This window comes from Taurulus bubalis, assembly GCF_910589615.1.
Source record: "Taurulus bubalis genome assembly, chromosome: 10".
Classification (NCBI taxonomy): domain Eukaryota; kingdom Metazoa; phylum Chordata; class Actinopteri; order Perciformes; family Cottidae; genus Taurulus; species Taurulus bubalis.
Genome location: NC_136598.1, coordinates 14687684 through 14704455, shown reverse-complemented (window position 1 = coordinate 14704455; position 16772 = coordinate 14687684). Strand labels below are relative to the sequence as shown.

At 39.8% G+C, this 16772-nt stretch overlaps 1 protein-coding gene across 1 annotated transcript in view; it reads left to right on the top strand.

Moving 5' to 3' along the window:
- sik2b (salt-inducible kinase 2b) overlaps positions 1 to 16772 on the top strand; it is a 42859-nt gene that overhangs the window by 1303 nt on the left and 24784 nt on the right. Inside the window, exons 2-3 of the mRNA XM_079224984.1 lie at positions 2447 to 2563; positions 9448 to 9511. Of these exons, the coding sequence (XP_079081110.1) occupies positions 2447 to 2563; positions 9448 to 9511 (181 nt within the window). The remainder of the gene's footprint in view (positions 1 to 2446; positions 2564 to 9447; positions 9512 to 16772) is intronic.

The window sequence follows — 16772 nt, the reverse complement described above, 5'->3', positions numbered from 1 at the left end:
GTGAATGCTGGTTTTCATTTCAGCCAAACATGACACCAGGTGATTTCACTAAGTGGTTGCACCTCTCCCTCCGCTGGTGTGGTATTTGGGTTGGATGAAAACATGCATTTTGATGCTGTTTTTTAGGCCATTGGTTTGGTAGAGGTCACTCGGTGCCGGTCGCTACAGAGAGCCGCTGCAGCGGCTTGGCTCGGCCAGCCCCATGGCCAGAGCCAAAGCCAAGTGGTTTGTTTAAGTGGCCAAGGTCAGCTGGAGAGGCAGGCTATCAACTTTATGTGATGCTATCTGCCTTGTAAATTTGCCAGGGCGAAAGAGATGTTAACCTGTGTGTGTGTGTGTGTGTGTGTGTGTGTGTGTGTGTGTGTGTGTGTGTGTGTGTGTGTGTGTGTGTGTGTGTGTGTGCGCGCGTATAAAGAAAAGCAAAGTTTAATGACACATGAAACAGATCTGATGTGTCTTTGTGCATATTCCTAGATAGGTGTATCTGTGTGCATAACCTACTTTTTCTGCTCATGGCTCCTGCGTGTTATACGGACCCATTCATCCCATTATGTACATACTGCAGCTTGAGGGTTCACATAGTGCTGGCTCATTCCCGTGGGGTCCTGCCTGTCAGCTCAATGGGTCATACTTTTATCCATCTCTGTTCACAGTATTGTCCTGTCCAGCCTTTCTGTTCTCATTACTTAATGTATGAGCTAAATTCTCCTGTAACGCATTGTCCTCAAATGACCTTGTGCCAGCAGCAGAGTACACAAGGTGTGTGTGTGTGTGTGTGTGTGTGTGTGTGTGTGTGTGTGTGTGTGTGTGTGTGTGTGTGTGTGTGTGTGTGTGTGTGTGTGTGTGTGTGTGTGTGTATTGTTGACAATATAATCAGTTGGTTGGCTCACATCTTTGTATAAGTACCCTGTAATCCAGTAGGCTAGCAGTTTAAAATGTTATGCCCAAGAGGTTTTGACTTGTTGCTCGATTGCCATTAAAATATTGAGATTTCTCCACAAGATATGATGCCAAATTGCATACCTTTTTTATTTTTCTACTGGGGGTAGGGAGATGATAATGAAATGTTTAATGTATTGAAACACCCATTACTGCGCATCTGAAAGTGCTAACTACAAATATGCTAAATAGGATTAAACTGGGTGCCAGTGGGGATTGAGGTGTCGGACTTCACTTTAAGATTAAAACCAAACAGACTATTTGTACCACTGTATTTTAACACAGCAGGAATACCAACTGCAAAAATACAGGACTGTTGAGGGGAAAACATTGGATGTGACTTAACTTTTGCTGCAACACAGTGTAGCGTTCGTTGACGTCAACGCACTGTAGCCAGTCAAATATAGGCCACCGCACATTGTAACATGAGACGGGTAATTCTGATGTTTTTGTGACTTAAAGATGGAGGATGAAAACCATTGTCACTAGTTTCCAAAGGAAAATCCTGTGTCACAGACAGTATTTCATTGTATGTTTTGGCAACCTATAAACCTTCCAACTCGTGGATCTATTAGTCAAACCTGCCTACCTGGATCCTGTTTTATTATCTGACCTAGGGCTATAGCTAACAATTATTTTCATTATTGATTTTGCAACTTTCAAAAAGGTTGCTTTGTCTGACCGAATGGTCCGGAAGTTAAAAGCACTCAGAGTACCACAGAATATGGAGAAAACATCACATTTAAAAACCTGGAGCCAGATACTTTTTTTGCCATTTTTGCTTTTTAAAAATCTATCAAAATTATTAGATTATTTTTCTGTTGATCAACTAATCTATTAAGTGATTGATTATTTCAGCTCAAGTCTCACCAGCGCCTGAAACAATGAAGCCCTTTGCAGATCTTTTAATACAGTCCTGTTTTCAGTCTGAACGCTCTCGGTAAGAGTTTTCTAACTTAATCTAGCAGTGGTGTGATCGCTGAGAGGCAAACTGGGGTCTCCTGTTGTTTACTCCTCCAGCTTGGCTCACAGACGCTTGGAAACACTTTGAGATCACACTGATGAAATGTTGTTTATGAGACAGTCTGAAGGAAAGATGTTAATATTGCCTTGTTACCCACCGGACATCATTAATCAAAGCCAAGAGTGTTGAAGTTTTGAGTGTGTGATTTACACATGTACGTGTCATTGTGGGTGTTTGTGTATATGCAACGAGGCGTGCGTCTGCTGTACCTTTCTGTGATATTTCATCTTGGCTCAAATTTCAAGAGTGTTTATGATGAAAGTCTTCAGCATGAGCAGTATTTAAGTATCTTGTGGCGCAAAAGCAGTTCTCTGAAAAGAACAGACTGTTTCCCTTTGCTTCTTGGGTAATATATAATTGCCATCTCTACGAGTGTATGTGAGTGTGAGGATTGTGTTTCTTTTTGCTCAAGTCTGAGACCTAACAATGATTATATTGTATGCTATTGAGAAACTGACTGATTGGAGTTGTATTGTTCTGCAGGTGGCCATTAAGATCATCGACAAGACCCAACTGGATGCTGTCAATCTGGAGAAGATCTACCGAGAGGTTCAAATCATGAAGATGCTGGATCACCCCCACATCATCAAGCTGTACCAGGCGAGTCTCTGGCTTCAGTACCTGCTATCTTTTGACTGTCTAGCATGCAAGATGTGGAAAAAAACCTAATCTTTTTAGTGGGGCTGCCTTAGTCTCTGAGCTTTCACTGATTTAGACTGCAGTGCATCATGGTTTTATCCGGGCTCTTCTGGGTTATATCTTTGTAACTTCTTATTCCCCATGTTGTGACGCTGTGTAAAGATAAATGGTTTAATCTGATTTTGTGCTTATTTTTTGTCTGTCAATCAAGAATTTGTTTTAGGAGATGTATTTCTTTCTTAGGGGCTTCAAATCAAACTTTTCCTTTGACCCATCTCATGACAACTGCTTGTAGTCTTGTCACTGTAAATGTAGCAGTGATTTTGAAGAATACCACCATACTATATATTTACTCCAGTTAATATACAACACACACAAACTTGACACTAATAAATAAAAAAAACTAAATTTTACAATTTAATTAAAGCAATAATATCTCGTACACGAGGCTGAATTCACTCAGATTTATTTGGGCCTCATTTGTCGTTGCAACTGTCATGGGGTAACGAGTTTCAGAATTATATTTTAGGCTTTAGTTTTAGGCCAGTTTTAATTTCGCTCCGATTAGTCTAATTGCAGGTCGGACAGTTTCGTAAAAATATAGTATCATTTATGTTATGGATAAAAGGTTAGCCATCTACCTCCAGGCTAACTTAATGTTGCCTTGGTAACTATCAGTATCATGTAATTGTAATTTGTCATTTCTAACAATGTTTTGGAGTGAAACAGTTTTTAGAGAGGGCAGTAGCCTGTTGGAAATTTAGTGAGCAGTGAGGACATTGTCAGTCTTTTACATTTGACAAAAAACTTTTCTTGGGTTTGTTTAAAAAAATGATAATATTAGTTCACCAGGAATTAATTGAAAAGTAGTCCAATGAAGAGGATTTTGACTAGACAGGTTTGTACTACAGATTGTATGTCAGTCTTTGTGAATCCAGCCCACGGTCAAAGAAGGCCCTGCAGATAGCGGGGGTATTAATGTAATATGTAACTACATTGCAGTGGGGGCCCAATGTAACATCTGTTTAGGGGACCGAGGATTCACCGCCGCTCCTTCTTGATTTTCTTTGTTAGTCAAGGTGTTGAAGCGCAAGACCAATCCAGGTCATTTTCGAATGCATTAGCAAACAACTGCTGCCTAGCACAACCTGCGACCCATGGGTAGTTTAAGATATGAGAGCATAGTTAATAACTGACTGACATTCAGTGCTGTGTTCATCTGTATGTGTTCTGCAACGTGTGACGGTGCTGCTGGTATGATTTAAAACTAATATCTGTGTTTATTTGCACTATAACTTAGCAAAACTGCCCCAGCTTGAAAGTTATCAGCAATTGTCTAGAAGACATCTTCTATAGGTTTTCTAAGAATGTTATAATTTCTAATGAGTATTGAATTTAAGGGCTCTGTTTTTGTGGCTATACATCAACCACCACAAGCATGAGCAGTGACCTTCGGTCTTTTCCTGCCCAGAGTGCATTACAATCCGATGGGAGTTTGATACAGATGAAGTGGCGTAAAGCAAGTTTAAAACGTAACATAGTATGTGGTGTGTTCCAAATGTATATTATGTAGATTTTGTGAATGTGAGAAATGCCCACATGTACCGGAATACTAGATTAGCAAGACTTTCTGTGTATGAAGTGTAAGCTTAATGGACACACTCTCATTCACCCCAAAATGCATTGTGGCTCTTCAGACTGTCCAATGGCGGACTGTGAGACAGATGCTTTAAATAATCAATCGTTGGATGACATAATTACAAATGATGGTGAGTGATGCTAAGGTACCCATTATAGGAAAACCACAGGAGCTCACAAACATAATTTCCTGTAGAAAACACATTTGACACTTAAATACATTATTTTAAGTTGCCATAACATTTTACTGGGAAATAATAAATTGAGTGGAAGAGGTAATGTTGATTTGTAATAAACAATTTTCATCAAACATTAGCTTGGACCGCTGACGTCGTGATCTATACAATCATGTGATGCAGAAAAGACATTGCTGGAGTTTACTTTACGAACAGTTTGCTGGTAATAGTTTTTCTCTTTTCCCAAAATACATTGCACACCATGGTTTTTTTCTAGACTGCAAAGACGTCTATCGTGCTAAATTCTGGAAATGTATTTTTGAGATATGATTTCTTGCAGCAGAAATGTGTTTTAATTTCTTAAGGTCAAGGCGAAAAAAAATGTGGCTGTGTGGGGGACCTTAAACTTGTGCTATGGAAATAAAGTAAATCGGCAGTAGTAATGATGTGGACTAAAAGCATTGTCAAGCCCCCATGAAACCTTTTTTATAGGTGTTGTATGTACAGTATGTCCAGGTGTGCAAGGGCAAGTTCACATACATTTGTACGTGATTTAAAAAAATAAATAAAATTGTATCACTTTGTCTGCCACAAAATAGCCTAACTGACAATAATTCAACAATTTGGGTGATTCAGTTGTATTACATAAGCCTTTAGGGTCCTGTTAGTTTGTTTAGGGAAAGTAAATGAGTGTTGTGTAATGATAAATTACACAACCATGTGGCACTGCTCCAGCTTTCTGCTGTGTTATTTTGGTGTGTATCATTATTTCCAACAGCCCATCCATCCAATCATTTCGGGTCAATTAGTCATTTCCTTTCTAGTTTCATAAACTGGGGTTGGCCCCAAGGAAAACCTTTGCTAATGAAGACACACATAGACAACCCAACGGTGGACCCCACTGGAGTTTGTCAAGTGTTGTGTGAAATCTTTGCTCGCAGTCTGCGGTAATTTGCTTCACATCTTTTCTGCTTTTGCATCTCACCATCCTCTGACTCTCTTGGGTGGTTAGTTTTTTTTTACTCTTATTCTAGTCTCTCTACAAAGACAGTTAATAAATAAAATATTAATATAAAAAACTCTTAATCAAAATCGCCACTAGAAATTGTTTTTATAATTACAAAACCACTCTCGGGCTATCAATACTTTTCAATGCAAAATGAGTGCCCCATTTGAATATCAATCATGTTACAGGAAATGCTTTAAGATATTGAGGATATTGGATGGATCATGATCCTAACTCGATATGCCGACATTGTTAAAACCATTAAAACAATTGCATTTAGATCTATAAATTATACATTTACAGTATGGAATTGAAACATGAAACCGTCTCGCCTGTATATAACATGTGTTTCATCACTGGGACTATAGCTGCTCTTCTCAATGACCTAACATTCAGACGGGATCGGTCGAAAAGGCTTTACTTGCGTTACTTTAGATTGATCTTCAAATCTTTTCATCGGCAACGTACCGGAGGCACGTCGTAACACTGAAGAGCTCGACACAAAGTGCAGCTTGCATTTCTTGGCCTCTGGAATTCAGACTGTGTATTCACTTCTATTATGATTTATTACATGACAGAGATTTGGCTTCAGTTATTTCCCTCATAGCAGTTTTTCACAACTACTATGGCGGAAATGCTTCATCTTGAGTCAGAATATACTTACAATATAATACTGTATGCAATGTATTATATCTGCTGTATTGATGTGGTGTAGTGATTATCGATGGTGCAGCAAAGGTGTTTACTGTTAAGCAGCTGCAGACATGAAATATAAATGGACGTGTTATAGTGTAGCCAGTGCCACAGGGCCTGTAGCAAGGTCTGAAACACAGTATTAACATCCTGTTGAACTCCTATCTACTTCATAAAAGTGCATGAGGCATCATATTTGCTTGATACTTGACTTTGCAAGTAAGGTGGGTATCGAACGTTCTTTTTGGTACCAACCGAGTATTTCCAACTGTCATGTATTGAAATCTGGTCTGTTAAAAATATTCTTGTTGTCTCATTTGTTGATAGGAAAGTTCCAGATTAAAATGAGCAGCTACTTGTGTTTTGACTTTGGCTTCTTTTACCTCTTTTGCTTCTCAATGTGATGCAATCAAAAAAGTGTTTGGCATCTGTAATGTAGAACATCAACCTGCAAAGGGACTGCACTAAACTGACTATTGATAGATGGACGTAAAAATGTTAAGTGTGAAAAATACTCAATATATACAATAAAATAGCAGAACAGAACATATACAAATGTAAGAAAATTAAATAATAAAGGAAATGCAAAGTGTATATACAGTGTATAGAAAGTATATAGAGTGAAATAAAATGATATACAGTAAAATAGAATAGGTATTAAATTAACTAGCTTAATGACAAAAGCGGTGCTGGGGTTATTGATATTGATTCAATTGAAGGAAGATCTAGCCAGAGGTTATTTATTTTAAAGTCTTATTGCATTTGTCAGGCATGTTCTCCTGTCCTTGTGACAGCGGAGCTGAACGAATCAGACTATTAATTATTGTGTGTTGTCCCTGATACACAAATGAATAAAGTAAAAGAACTCTGGTATTGACATTTACATAAAAAACTGTAAAATAACACCCAGCCTTACTTTAAAGCTGGAGGGCTGGAATTTTACATATAAATGAATGTCAGTTACATTTCTTGCCAAACAAGTTTACACAATGCTGATTTTAGTCTATGGCCGCCAGGGAAAGCTCTCTGTATTTTGCATTATTTCGCCGTTGTGATATCTTTGGTGAGGTCGCCGCACATCCCCTGCCCCCCCAGGAGCGCTCGCTTCAAGTTCTCCCATGCAAATCTTTATAGTTTTGTGCCAATGACAGTCGAGATTGGTTTGTCCTTCCATACTTCTCAATATGATTGTCCATCTGTCCCATATCTTGGGAACACCTGGAGGATTTATTTTCAAATATGGCAAAATATCCACTTGCATTAAAGGATGAACAGATTAGATTTTGGTGGTCAAAGGTCAAGTGATCTTGCATCCATCCCATCCTCATGGTATTCTTGTGTGGCACAACCATCCACATACCATAGTCAAATGCAGCTGAAATCAAGAAATGTAAGCGAACCTCACTAATGTTTAAATCATAAACCTGTTTCTAGCTGCTCCCAGCAGCAGGATAAGCATCTTAGACTGCGCCGCAGATCTCAGTCCTTTACAATTGTTCTACTATGATATTGGCAGTTTGCAGGTGGGGTTCTCAAAAGGGGTTTGGTGAGTGCAAGTATTAACTGAACTGTGCATCACTATAGCACACTCTGCTTTGCCGGTTGCAAAATATGAATAGATATATTATTCAATTAACTTTGCTTTTATGCTCGTATTGTTGAAAAAGGATAAATAATTGCCTCAGATCAGGTCTTGGTTACATGAGACACAGTTGAGAATTAGCCACGCAGATTGCTGGCTGCACTAATTGTGTATCTGTCGACGAGGAAGTAAAAAACACTTCTGACACGCACGGGCTGGACGGGATTGACTGAATAATTTTTTTTACTTTTTACTTTGTTTCAATATAGGACTGATATTTGCTTCGATACATTGGTTCACGACTTAAAAATAAGGTGGGACAAGGCCTTAAAATGGGAGGTCAATGATCCCTCGGCCCCCTTTCTTCAGGTGCCCATGTCTGGCACGCACATCCATTTGGATTCAAAGATTAACTGATTAGGATTTGGTTTTCATCATGACAATTTCACACAAATGTCTGATTGGATGTGAAGTGATGACATTTTTGACAGACATGGATGTAAACTGCATCTTGACTGGTTGATGGAGGCATACAACTGCGAGTTGGTAATTCTAGTTTGACTTTAATCCTTCCTCTGAATACCAAGTTTATTTTTGTTATCTGGAGCATTCACTCCAAAACATCTGCCTTGTCTCCCTGAGCTGTATATAATATGTATGAAGGAACAGTTTAAGATGGCTAATTGATCAACGACAGACAACATATGAAGCTAGTGAGCATGTAGCTGACCGTAAGAACAACAAACGATAGAAAAATATCATGAATTGAAACTAGATTTGTCTCGTGGTGGATGTTTTGTCAGGGGTAACTAATAACATTAATAATGGCTGCATTCCACTTGGGTGTGTCAGTGCCAGGGCCCGGCTATTGTACATGCTGGATTACTGACACAACTGAATGAAACAGAGCCATCGTTAATACTATCAGTTACACCTGTGCTTTTCCTGCTGCGACAAGTCAAAATGTCCACTGTGAAAAAGGTTTATTTCCCAGATTAGATGCTGTATTGGCTCACAATGCTACTTGTTTTGATTGATGAATAAGGTCTGGGTATAGGTACTCTGTATAGTTCAATCAGTTGTATTCCAGCTCCACAATACAGAGAGGACACAATGTGCTTATTACACAACGATGAGAAAAAAGGGGAAAAAAAACTGGCTTTAATTTCCTAAATCCATGAATCGGTCAATGTAACAGATGGAAAGTTGATCATAAACAATGAGCGTGGGATTTCTACTGTGAATGTCTGGCTCGCTGTGTCTGATTCATCCTCCACTCTCGAACTGATTCTCCCCTCCGCATTTAATTCTATTCATCTCCCGACTGTTTCTGCTTCTAAATCGGTTCTCCTCCTCCTACACAACACGGCACCGTGTGAGGGCTGAAAGGTTTTAAGTACCATTCAGATATACTCGGCAACACCAACTGTCCACCTCCATTCTCTTACATGGATACCATTTTTAGACCCTGGACCATTCATGCATTTTGTTTTTCTCATGACTGTTGATGCCAGACACTGCAGTTGAACCTCCAGAGAAAATATGTGGACAATTGTGTAATATTTGGGTCATTTGTATCTGTTTTGGTTTCCTTTTTCCTTTTCTTCTAATTCACTCTTGTTGCAGGAGACTGTAAAATGAAATCATCTGGTGGTATTGCTATTGAAAAGTGGTCTTCTGTGTGTATTCACTCTCCCTCTCTTTTCTGCCCTCGCTCTGTCCCTGTTCTTTGGTCCTCTCCCTCTCTCAGGTGATGGAGACGAAGAACATGCTTTACTTGGTTACGGAGTATGCCAAGAATGGGGAAATCTTCGGTGAGTGATCTTTTCAAGTATAAGATCAAACTAACCTCAGTGTCTTTAAAACATAGTCCCACCCAATTCATACATATATTCTCTGTGTCAGTTGCACAAACACATTCTGCACTCCTGTGCCAAACAAGGAGGCATCAAAGTTTTAATGAGTTTGTATTGTTCTTACACTTGTGTTGGCCTCAAACTCAAAGGTCACATGATTGAAGGAATGATTTTAATGTAGCCCTTGCCATATGCTGCTAGTGATTGCTGTATGTAATGTGCTGACACCCACTACTTGTGTAAAATGACAACACTGAGTCTGTGCGTGAAACTCAAAGAGAAAAGAAGATTGATTTATTACCTTATGGGGTTGCAGAATCACTTGCTGCTCACTGGTTTATTACTTAGATTATGCAACGTACTTTCCACATGCCGGTCAACAAGGTCATTACTTCATTTTCATTGACACTTGCAGACCATTTGGATTACATTCTGAATACTGTCTGTTAAACTTTTGTTTTGCTTTTAACTTAAACGGTTTAAGAGCAGATGAAGAGCAATAAAAGGACTCTTACTTTTAGCCACCATTTCACAAACATATTTGACACACAGGTACAGCTATTAGTTTACTTTACTTTTATTTGCACTGTACAAACAGAATTATAGCCCATTACAGACATGAAACACTTGACGGGAGGAGTCAAGAAACTCTAGTCTTATGAGGTGGACCTTTCCACAAATCATGAGTTTAAAAGTATTAATGGAAAAATACAAAGTCCAACAAAGTGAAGGAAAAACATTACGGAGAACATGAACTGAGCAATGCTGCACCATTCTGATTGTAATATTTAAAAAAAGATGGATCATCTCTCTGTTTTTGTGCACCACATTAATTTAGGTAGTAACTTCATAGTTAATGTGTTCATTAAAATGTAGGGCTGCAATTGCAACTAATGTTTATTTTCATTATTAATTATCAATGTGCCTATTGTCTTGATTATTCAACTAATAGTTTGATCTTAAATGCACGTCTCAATTTGTTTTGTTCAACTAATACACAAGTCCAACAATAATCAATTTACTATCACAGCACATACTCACATTACGAAGCTTGAACAAGGGAATGTTTGGCAGTTTTACTTAAGAAATTACTTAAATGCGTGATCAATTATTTAAATGTTTGCCAAATAATTTCCCTGAGGATCAACTTATCGATTTTAGCATTAAAACAGATTGGTTCAAGAGGAGAACGCCACAAATCAAGCTGAAGGCATTTAATTCAATTAAAATGTATTTAGTATACCACAAATTACAAATTTGCCTCGGACGGCTTTACAATCTGGACACATACGACATCCTCTGTCCTGGGACCTCACATTGGTTCAGGAAAAACTCTCCCCAAAAATCTTTAAAGGGGAGAAAAAAGAGAAAAACCTTCGGGAGAGCAACAGAGGAGTATCCTTTTTCCCGGATGGACAGAAGTACAATAGATGTCATGTGTACAAAATGAACAGCATGCAACCCTATTTCACTATTCTTGACTTTCCAAAATGCAACAATCACATTAAATCAGGATATGAACAGTGAGCACTCCAAACACAGCCATCCCAATAGAAGCCAAATACATGCATAATCAAAGCATCTGTGATTCATCCTGAAGGCCTGAAGGTCTGTCATAATCATTTTAAATGACTAAAAAGAACCAGGTGTTACAGTTTTGACCGAAGGAGATCAGAGAGAAAAACACACCTTGTTGTTTTTGGACCTTTGGGTCAAAATTACTCCAGTTCTAAAAATTCCGGTACAAACTACGCCATACATTCAAATATTTCAATAATTTATAACACAAGTATAGACCTGCAAGTGTGTGTGTGTGTGTGTGTGTGTGTGTGTGTGTGTGTGTGTGTGTGTGTGTGTGTGTGTGTGTGTGTGTGTGGGGGGGGGGGGGGGGGGGGGGTTGACTCAGCAGCAACTCCTGCTCCTGTGACCTAGAGAGAGCTGTGAAGCAGACGCAAGAAAAAATTAATGAGAAAAGACTGTGGTTAAAAATGAGAAGGAAGTAAAGAAGTGCACAGAGATGAAACGGAAAGACTCAGCTACATCTGTGCCTATGTTGCTGCCACTACAGCTAATTGTGGTTAGACCAAGTAGCAGCTTCTGTTAGGCTCCCACTGTACATTATACTCTGAAAGAAATAGTTCGACATTGTGGGGAAAATAGCTTTTTTGTTTTCATGCAGAGAATTGGATGAGAAAATCAATGCCACTCTTATAATTGTCTAATAAGTATGAAGCTACAGCCAGGAAAAGCTAGCATAGCTCGGCAAAAAGACGGAAGCGGGGGGAAACGGATAGCATGACTGCCATTATTTCTATACTGTTTTTTTTTTAATACAGTTTTATAAATGAGATATGCTATAAACATTCTACTTAACAAGCTTTAGAGTTGCTGGTAGGCAGATCTTTTCAACTTTTGAACAGGTCTATGCTAGCTGGTTCCACCCATTTCAAGTCTTTTGGCTGAACTAAGCCAACTGTTCCATGGCTGTGGCTTTATAAGTTAACAGATATTTATGAGAACTTTATTTATCTCATCCTTTAACTTTTGGCAAGAACGTGACTTTGTGCATTTGCGAAAATGTCTACTTTTCCTTAAAATAACCAATCATGATTGGTCAACCTCATTTTCCATAATCCATTGATTTTTCCTTGGATCATCTCACCGTATGATAAAACCATTGTGTCCTGATTCCTCAGACTCTACTGCCCTGATTGCACAATGTAATGCAGTTATGCAAGACATTTATGTCATCATCTGGTGCAGCTTTGTCTTAGCCAGTCGGACCGCAACTGTTAGCTGCAGCACTAGACTAGTATTGCAGTATTCAATCTCACAAATTTAACAATCATTTCTGATTTCCAAATACGCTTTCTGGAGATTGATCAAGTCTTTCCCTCAGACAAAATGGATAAGCTGCCAAGCCTGATCTCCAGCCTCCTCCTCCACTAACACCCTACAGAGAGTTGCCTATGCTTTTCTGACATGATGAATTTCTCAGACTGCTCCTGGCCAAAGGTTACAAATAGCGGAAGATGTGACGTTGTTATGGATGCTCAGCATCCCGCCCTGTTTCAGTGAGACAATGGATGAGCCTCCGATTCTCTCTTCAGACGTGTGTGTGTGTGTGTGCGTGTGCGTGTGCGTGCGTGCGTGTGTGTGTGTGTGTGCGTGTGCGTGCGTGTGTGTACGCCTGCAGCCGTAGAGACAAAGAAGCGGAGCTGGATTTGGCACAAGGAGGCGGAGAGTGACTGGTTCATTTTCGCAGAGGGGTGGGTGGGCACAGTAGTGGGCACAGCAGAGGCATCCATGCCAGCTTGTTGATGTGCCTTTGTGTCTGTCTGTCTGTCAGTCAGTCTACCACTCCACAGTCTGCCTCAACACCGCAGTATGGATCAAACCTGGAAATTGGGTCAACCACAAATACATCGGAGTTGCAGAGACTCAAGAGGGGAGAGAAGGCAGAAGAGAATAGAGGCGAGAGCAGGGGACATCCATTTGAATTTGGAAGGTGGTGGGGAAATGTAGGGCATGCATATTTAAGAAAGCACTGCTGGAGAGAGGGGAGTATTATAGCTGGCTGTGAGTAGAGTCACTCATGCAGATATCTTGTCTGACTGATGGAAATGGAATGAGACAGGGAGACTGTTGACTTCAAAGAAATACTCAAGTTGTTTCTTGAGACGCATTCTTATTTACTTAGGCTGTCAGCTTCTACTTCACCATAAACTATCCATCATATTTACTGGGTACGTTTTTTTGCAGATCAGCTGCTTTGACTTTGATGACCAGAATAAATGTATCCATGACTCGGCAAGTCTCATTAGATAAAGTTGAGATCTTCATTTTTGGTGATTTAATATCTAAAAAACATGTTTTCAGTGGAGAGACGTGTATCTTACATGGCAGCTCTCAAGGATTCACCTGCTGAAGGAAAAATTGCAAGATTCAAATGATTTAGATGTCTGCACAAAGCATCAGTCCTACAGTATAATAGGTAAACAAGAGTTATAGGTAAACAGAGCTATAGACAACCTGAAATGTTGTCGTAACATGCCATTTAATTATTTGTTAATATTTATTTACCACCACCCTGGTTACTCTGCAGGCTCCGGGTTGTCTTCTACATTGACCTCATATTGTATTAAAAAAAAAAGTGATGAAGAGTTGAAAAATTGTTATTGCTCCATTGGCATTACTCATACAATATTGGAAAGCTAACCAGGGAAATGTAATCTACATCAGTGGTTTTCTGTCTTTTTCATGCCATGGACCGCAGATTTGATACACATTGGGTCACAGACACCCATTTGATAAGATTTTGCCACAGGGACCTCCATCTGAAAAATAAGTTGGTTGTTTGATAAGACCAGACCTCTATAGTTGTCAACTACAGTTGAGAGGATGAAATATATGATCTTAATAGTTACTCTTGTGACTCTTACTCACATTGGGCTCTCTGTTTTACTACCACACCCACAAAAGACATGAGATTATTACATAACCTGATTGCCCTTATTTCACAGAGAAAAAAATATGCACAGAGTTCTATAGTGAATCAGAATTTGAAATATCTTTAACTAAATTTCAATATGTTTGATTGATAAATTTATGTTGTGGGTCATTTACATTTTTTCGCAAATACCCTAAACATCAAATAAATGCAAATTGTTAACAACGAAATGCAAATTATTTAAAAGACTTGCATAAGACAAAATGATAGCCTCCACTACCTAGTGTGAAAGACGTAGGTGAGATGGAGGCTTTCCTCTCTGAAAAGAGACCCAAGATTCGAAGAGAATAGATTAAAATAGATAAAATGGTTAAGTAAGCCTCCTATCGCTCACTTTGGCAAACGGCAGGAGGGTAAAACGCAAGCTCCTCCAGTGTGGGACAGCTATAAGAAAACGTACTAACTGCCAGTTAAAGCGTAGCATCACCCTTCCATAGTCAGGGGAAATTGCAAGCGGGATTCATGCACCGCCAAAGCATCGCATTCACTAATCCACTTGGCTGATGTCAATGCCAGAAACAGGATAGTTTTAAGGAAAGCAGCTTTAAGTCAGGGGCTCAAAAGACGAACTTTGAGTTCCTCCAAGACAATGACCCCAAAGGAGAACTTAAGGTTTACATGCAGGCTGCAGTCGGAGGGCATCCTTTGTAAACCTCATTATGAGGGAGTGTTGACCAACTGGTGCATCGCCAAAGTCCACATGGCGGACTGAAATCGCAGCAAAATTAACCGTAATGGTGGAAACCCTTACCTTTTTTGTCCAGCAAACCTTGTTGGAAGCATCACAAACATAAAATAGTAGCGACTCATGACTCTCAAACAAGCTGCACTTGTCATCTTGCGATGCGGCCTGTTGATGGCCAACCTGGTTGCTGCCCACTTGCACATCTCGTCCATATCAACCTCAATGGGGCTCCCCACTGATGGAGTTGCTGGGCGTATACCTTGAGTTTTTGAGGCTGCAACAGGATTGGTGTCTGCCAGTGACGGCTGGACATGCTTTACTCCAATACATGCAATGCAGAAGGTCCTTGCCCGATATGGTAAAACCACAATTGCCTGTGCAAGGGAGTTACACAATATTCTTAACCTTACAACCAGTGTTCCCCTGATACATTGGTAACAGTGCTAGCTAAGGATTTACCTTGACAGCTAGCAGTAGCTAAAACATACAGCTCAACTGGACATGCTAGCGTCTTAGTTAAGTAGCATGAACAAGGTAAAAGTCCACACTACGAAAATAAATGTTTATCCCGACACCAGATAATCCAAGTTTGGGGATGACTGCGTCCGTGCACTGTGAAGTGGAAAATCCAGAAGACAGGACAGCTGGAGACGGAAAGGGATCTTCACACAATAATGCTGTGTTTGAGGCAAAATAACCGATGATTTTTAGGCAAAACAAACAAAATTTGTTGTATTTGAGTATCTCTTGAATGAATACTTGTCCATGGAAGAGAAAACTGCCACAAGCTGCAGCTGATCCGTGATCACCCTCGAGGGTGTTGGTATTAAATCGCCACCAACATCTACCAAAGACGTGACTTTAATATGACTGCTGTTTTTAAGGTGTGTGTGTGTGTGTGTGTGTGTGTGTGTGTGTGTGTGTGTGTGTGTGTGCGTGCTGGCCCCTTGTCCTCTCGAACACGCACACATTCACGACCCATGCCTCCACCACGGTGTTATCTGAAGTCCAGCCAGAGGTCTGGCCAACAAGTCAGTTTGTACCCATGATGTTTGACCCCTCCAAACCTGAGCAGCTGTTAAGAGACTTCAGTCATCACCGAGCTCTCAGAAGTGGAACACAGTGCATGTTGAGCTGTTTCCTAATACCCCGATGATTCATACTTGTTCTGCTCGCTTTCCCAGAATGCTGCTCTGCATGCCTGTCTGCGCTGAGGTCCTTGCCCTAACCATTGTATCAGTAGATTACTCATCCCTCCACTAGGGCAACATACTGTGTGTGTGTGAGTGAGTGAGTGAATGGCTGTGCAGTTTACATTGCTTAGACCAGGGGTGGCCAACCAGTCAGAGACTAAGAGCCACATTTTTTACTGTGTTACTGCAAAGAGCCACATCATACCCCCCCCCCCCCCCAAAAAAAAATTAAAATGTCTCTGTTACTACGACATAAATCCATTTAATTTAGGGTTAAGAAACCAACATTACTCTATCAAAGATCAAACTTAAAGCAGATGAAAATAACAAAGTCAAAGATTAAATGCACGTTATTATATTAACTTTGTTCAAAGCTTTTTTGTCACAGTTGAGAAGGACATAACTCTAAGAACATGCATGTGGTCTGGGGCAGTGGTTTAACTGATCTGGCTGCAGGACCCACCATCACCCTGAATGACAAGCCAAAGACGACCAAAGCGAGGAACATTTTCAACTTCTCAATTTGATTTAATGAAAATATGGCACCTAGGTTTGAACCTAAGATAGTATCACAGTATGCCAAACAGAAATATTCCCTTTCACACTCAATTAAAAACCCAAAAGTGCTTCTTAAGGATACAAGGTAATACAACACACATAATAATGTTATAACTTCAGCCTTTTTGAACATAACAAAAAAAAGGTTGGGAATGAAGCAAGCTATCACAAATAGTCCGATGTGTAAACTCACGCAAGTAAAGTGTGTTGTGAACGCAGCATTGAGGAGTGTGTGAATATTCAATTCAATTCAGTTTATTTTATATAGCCCAA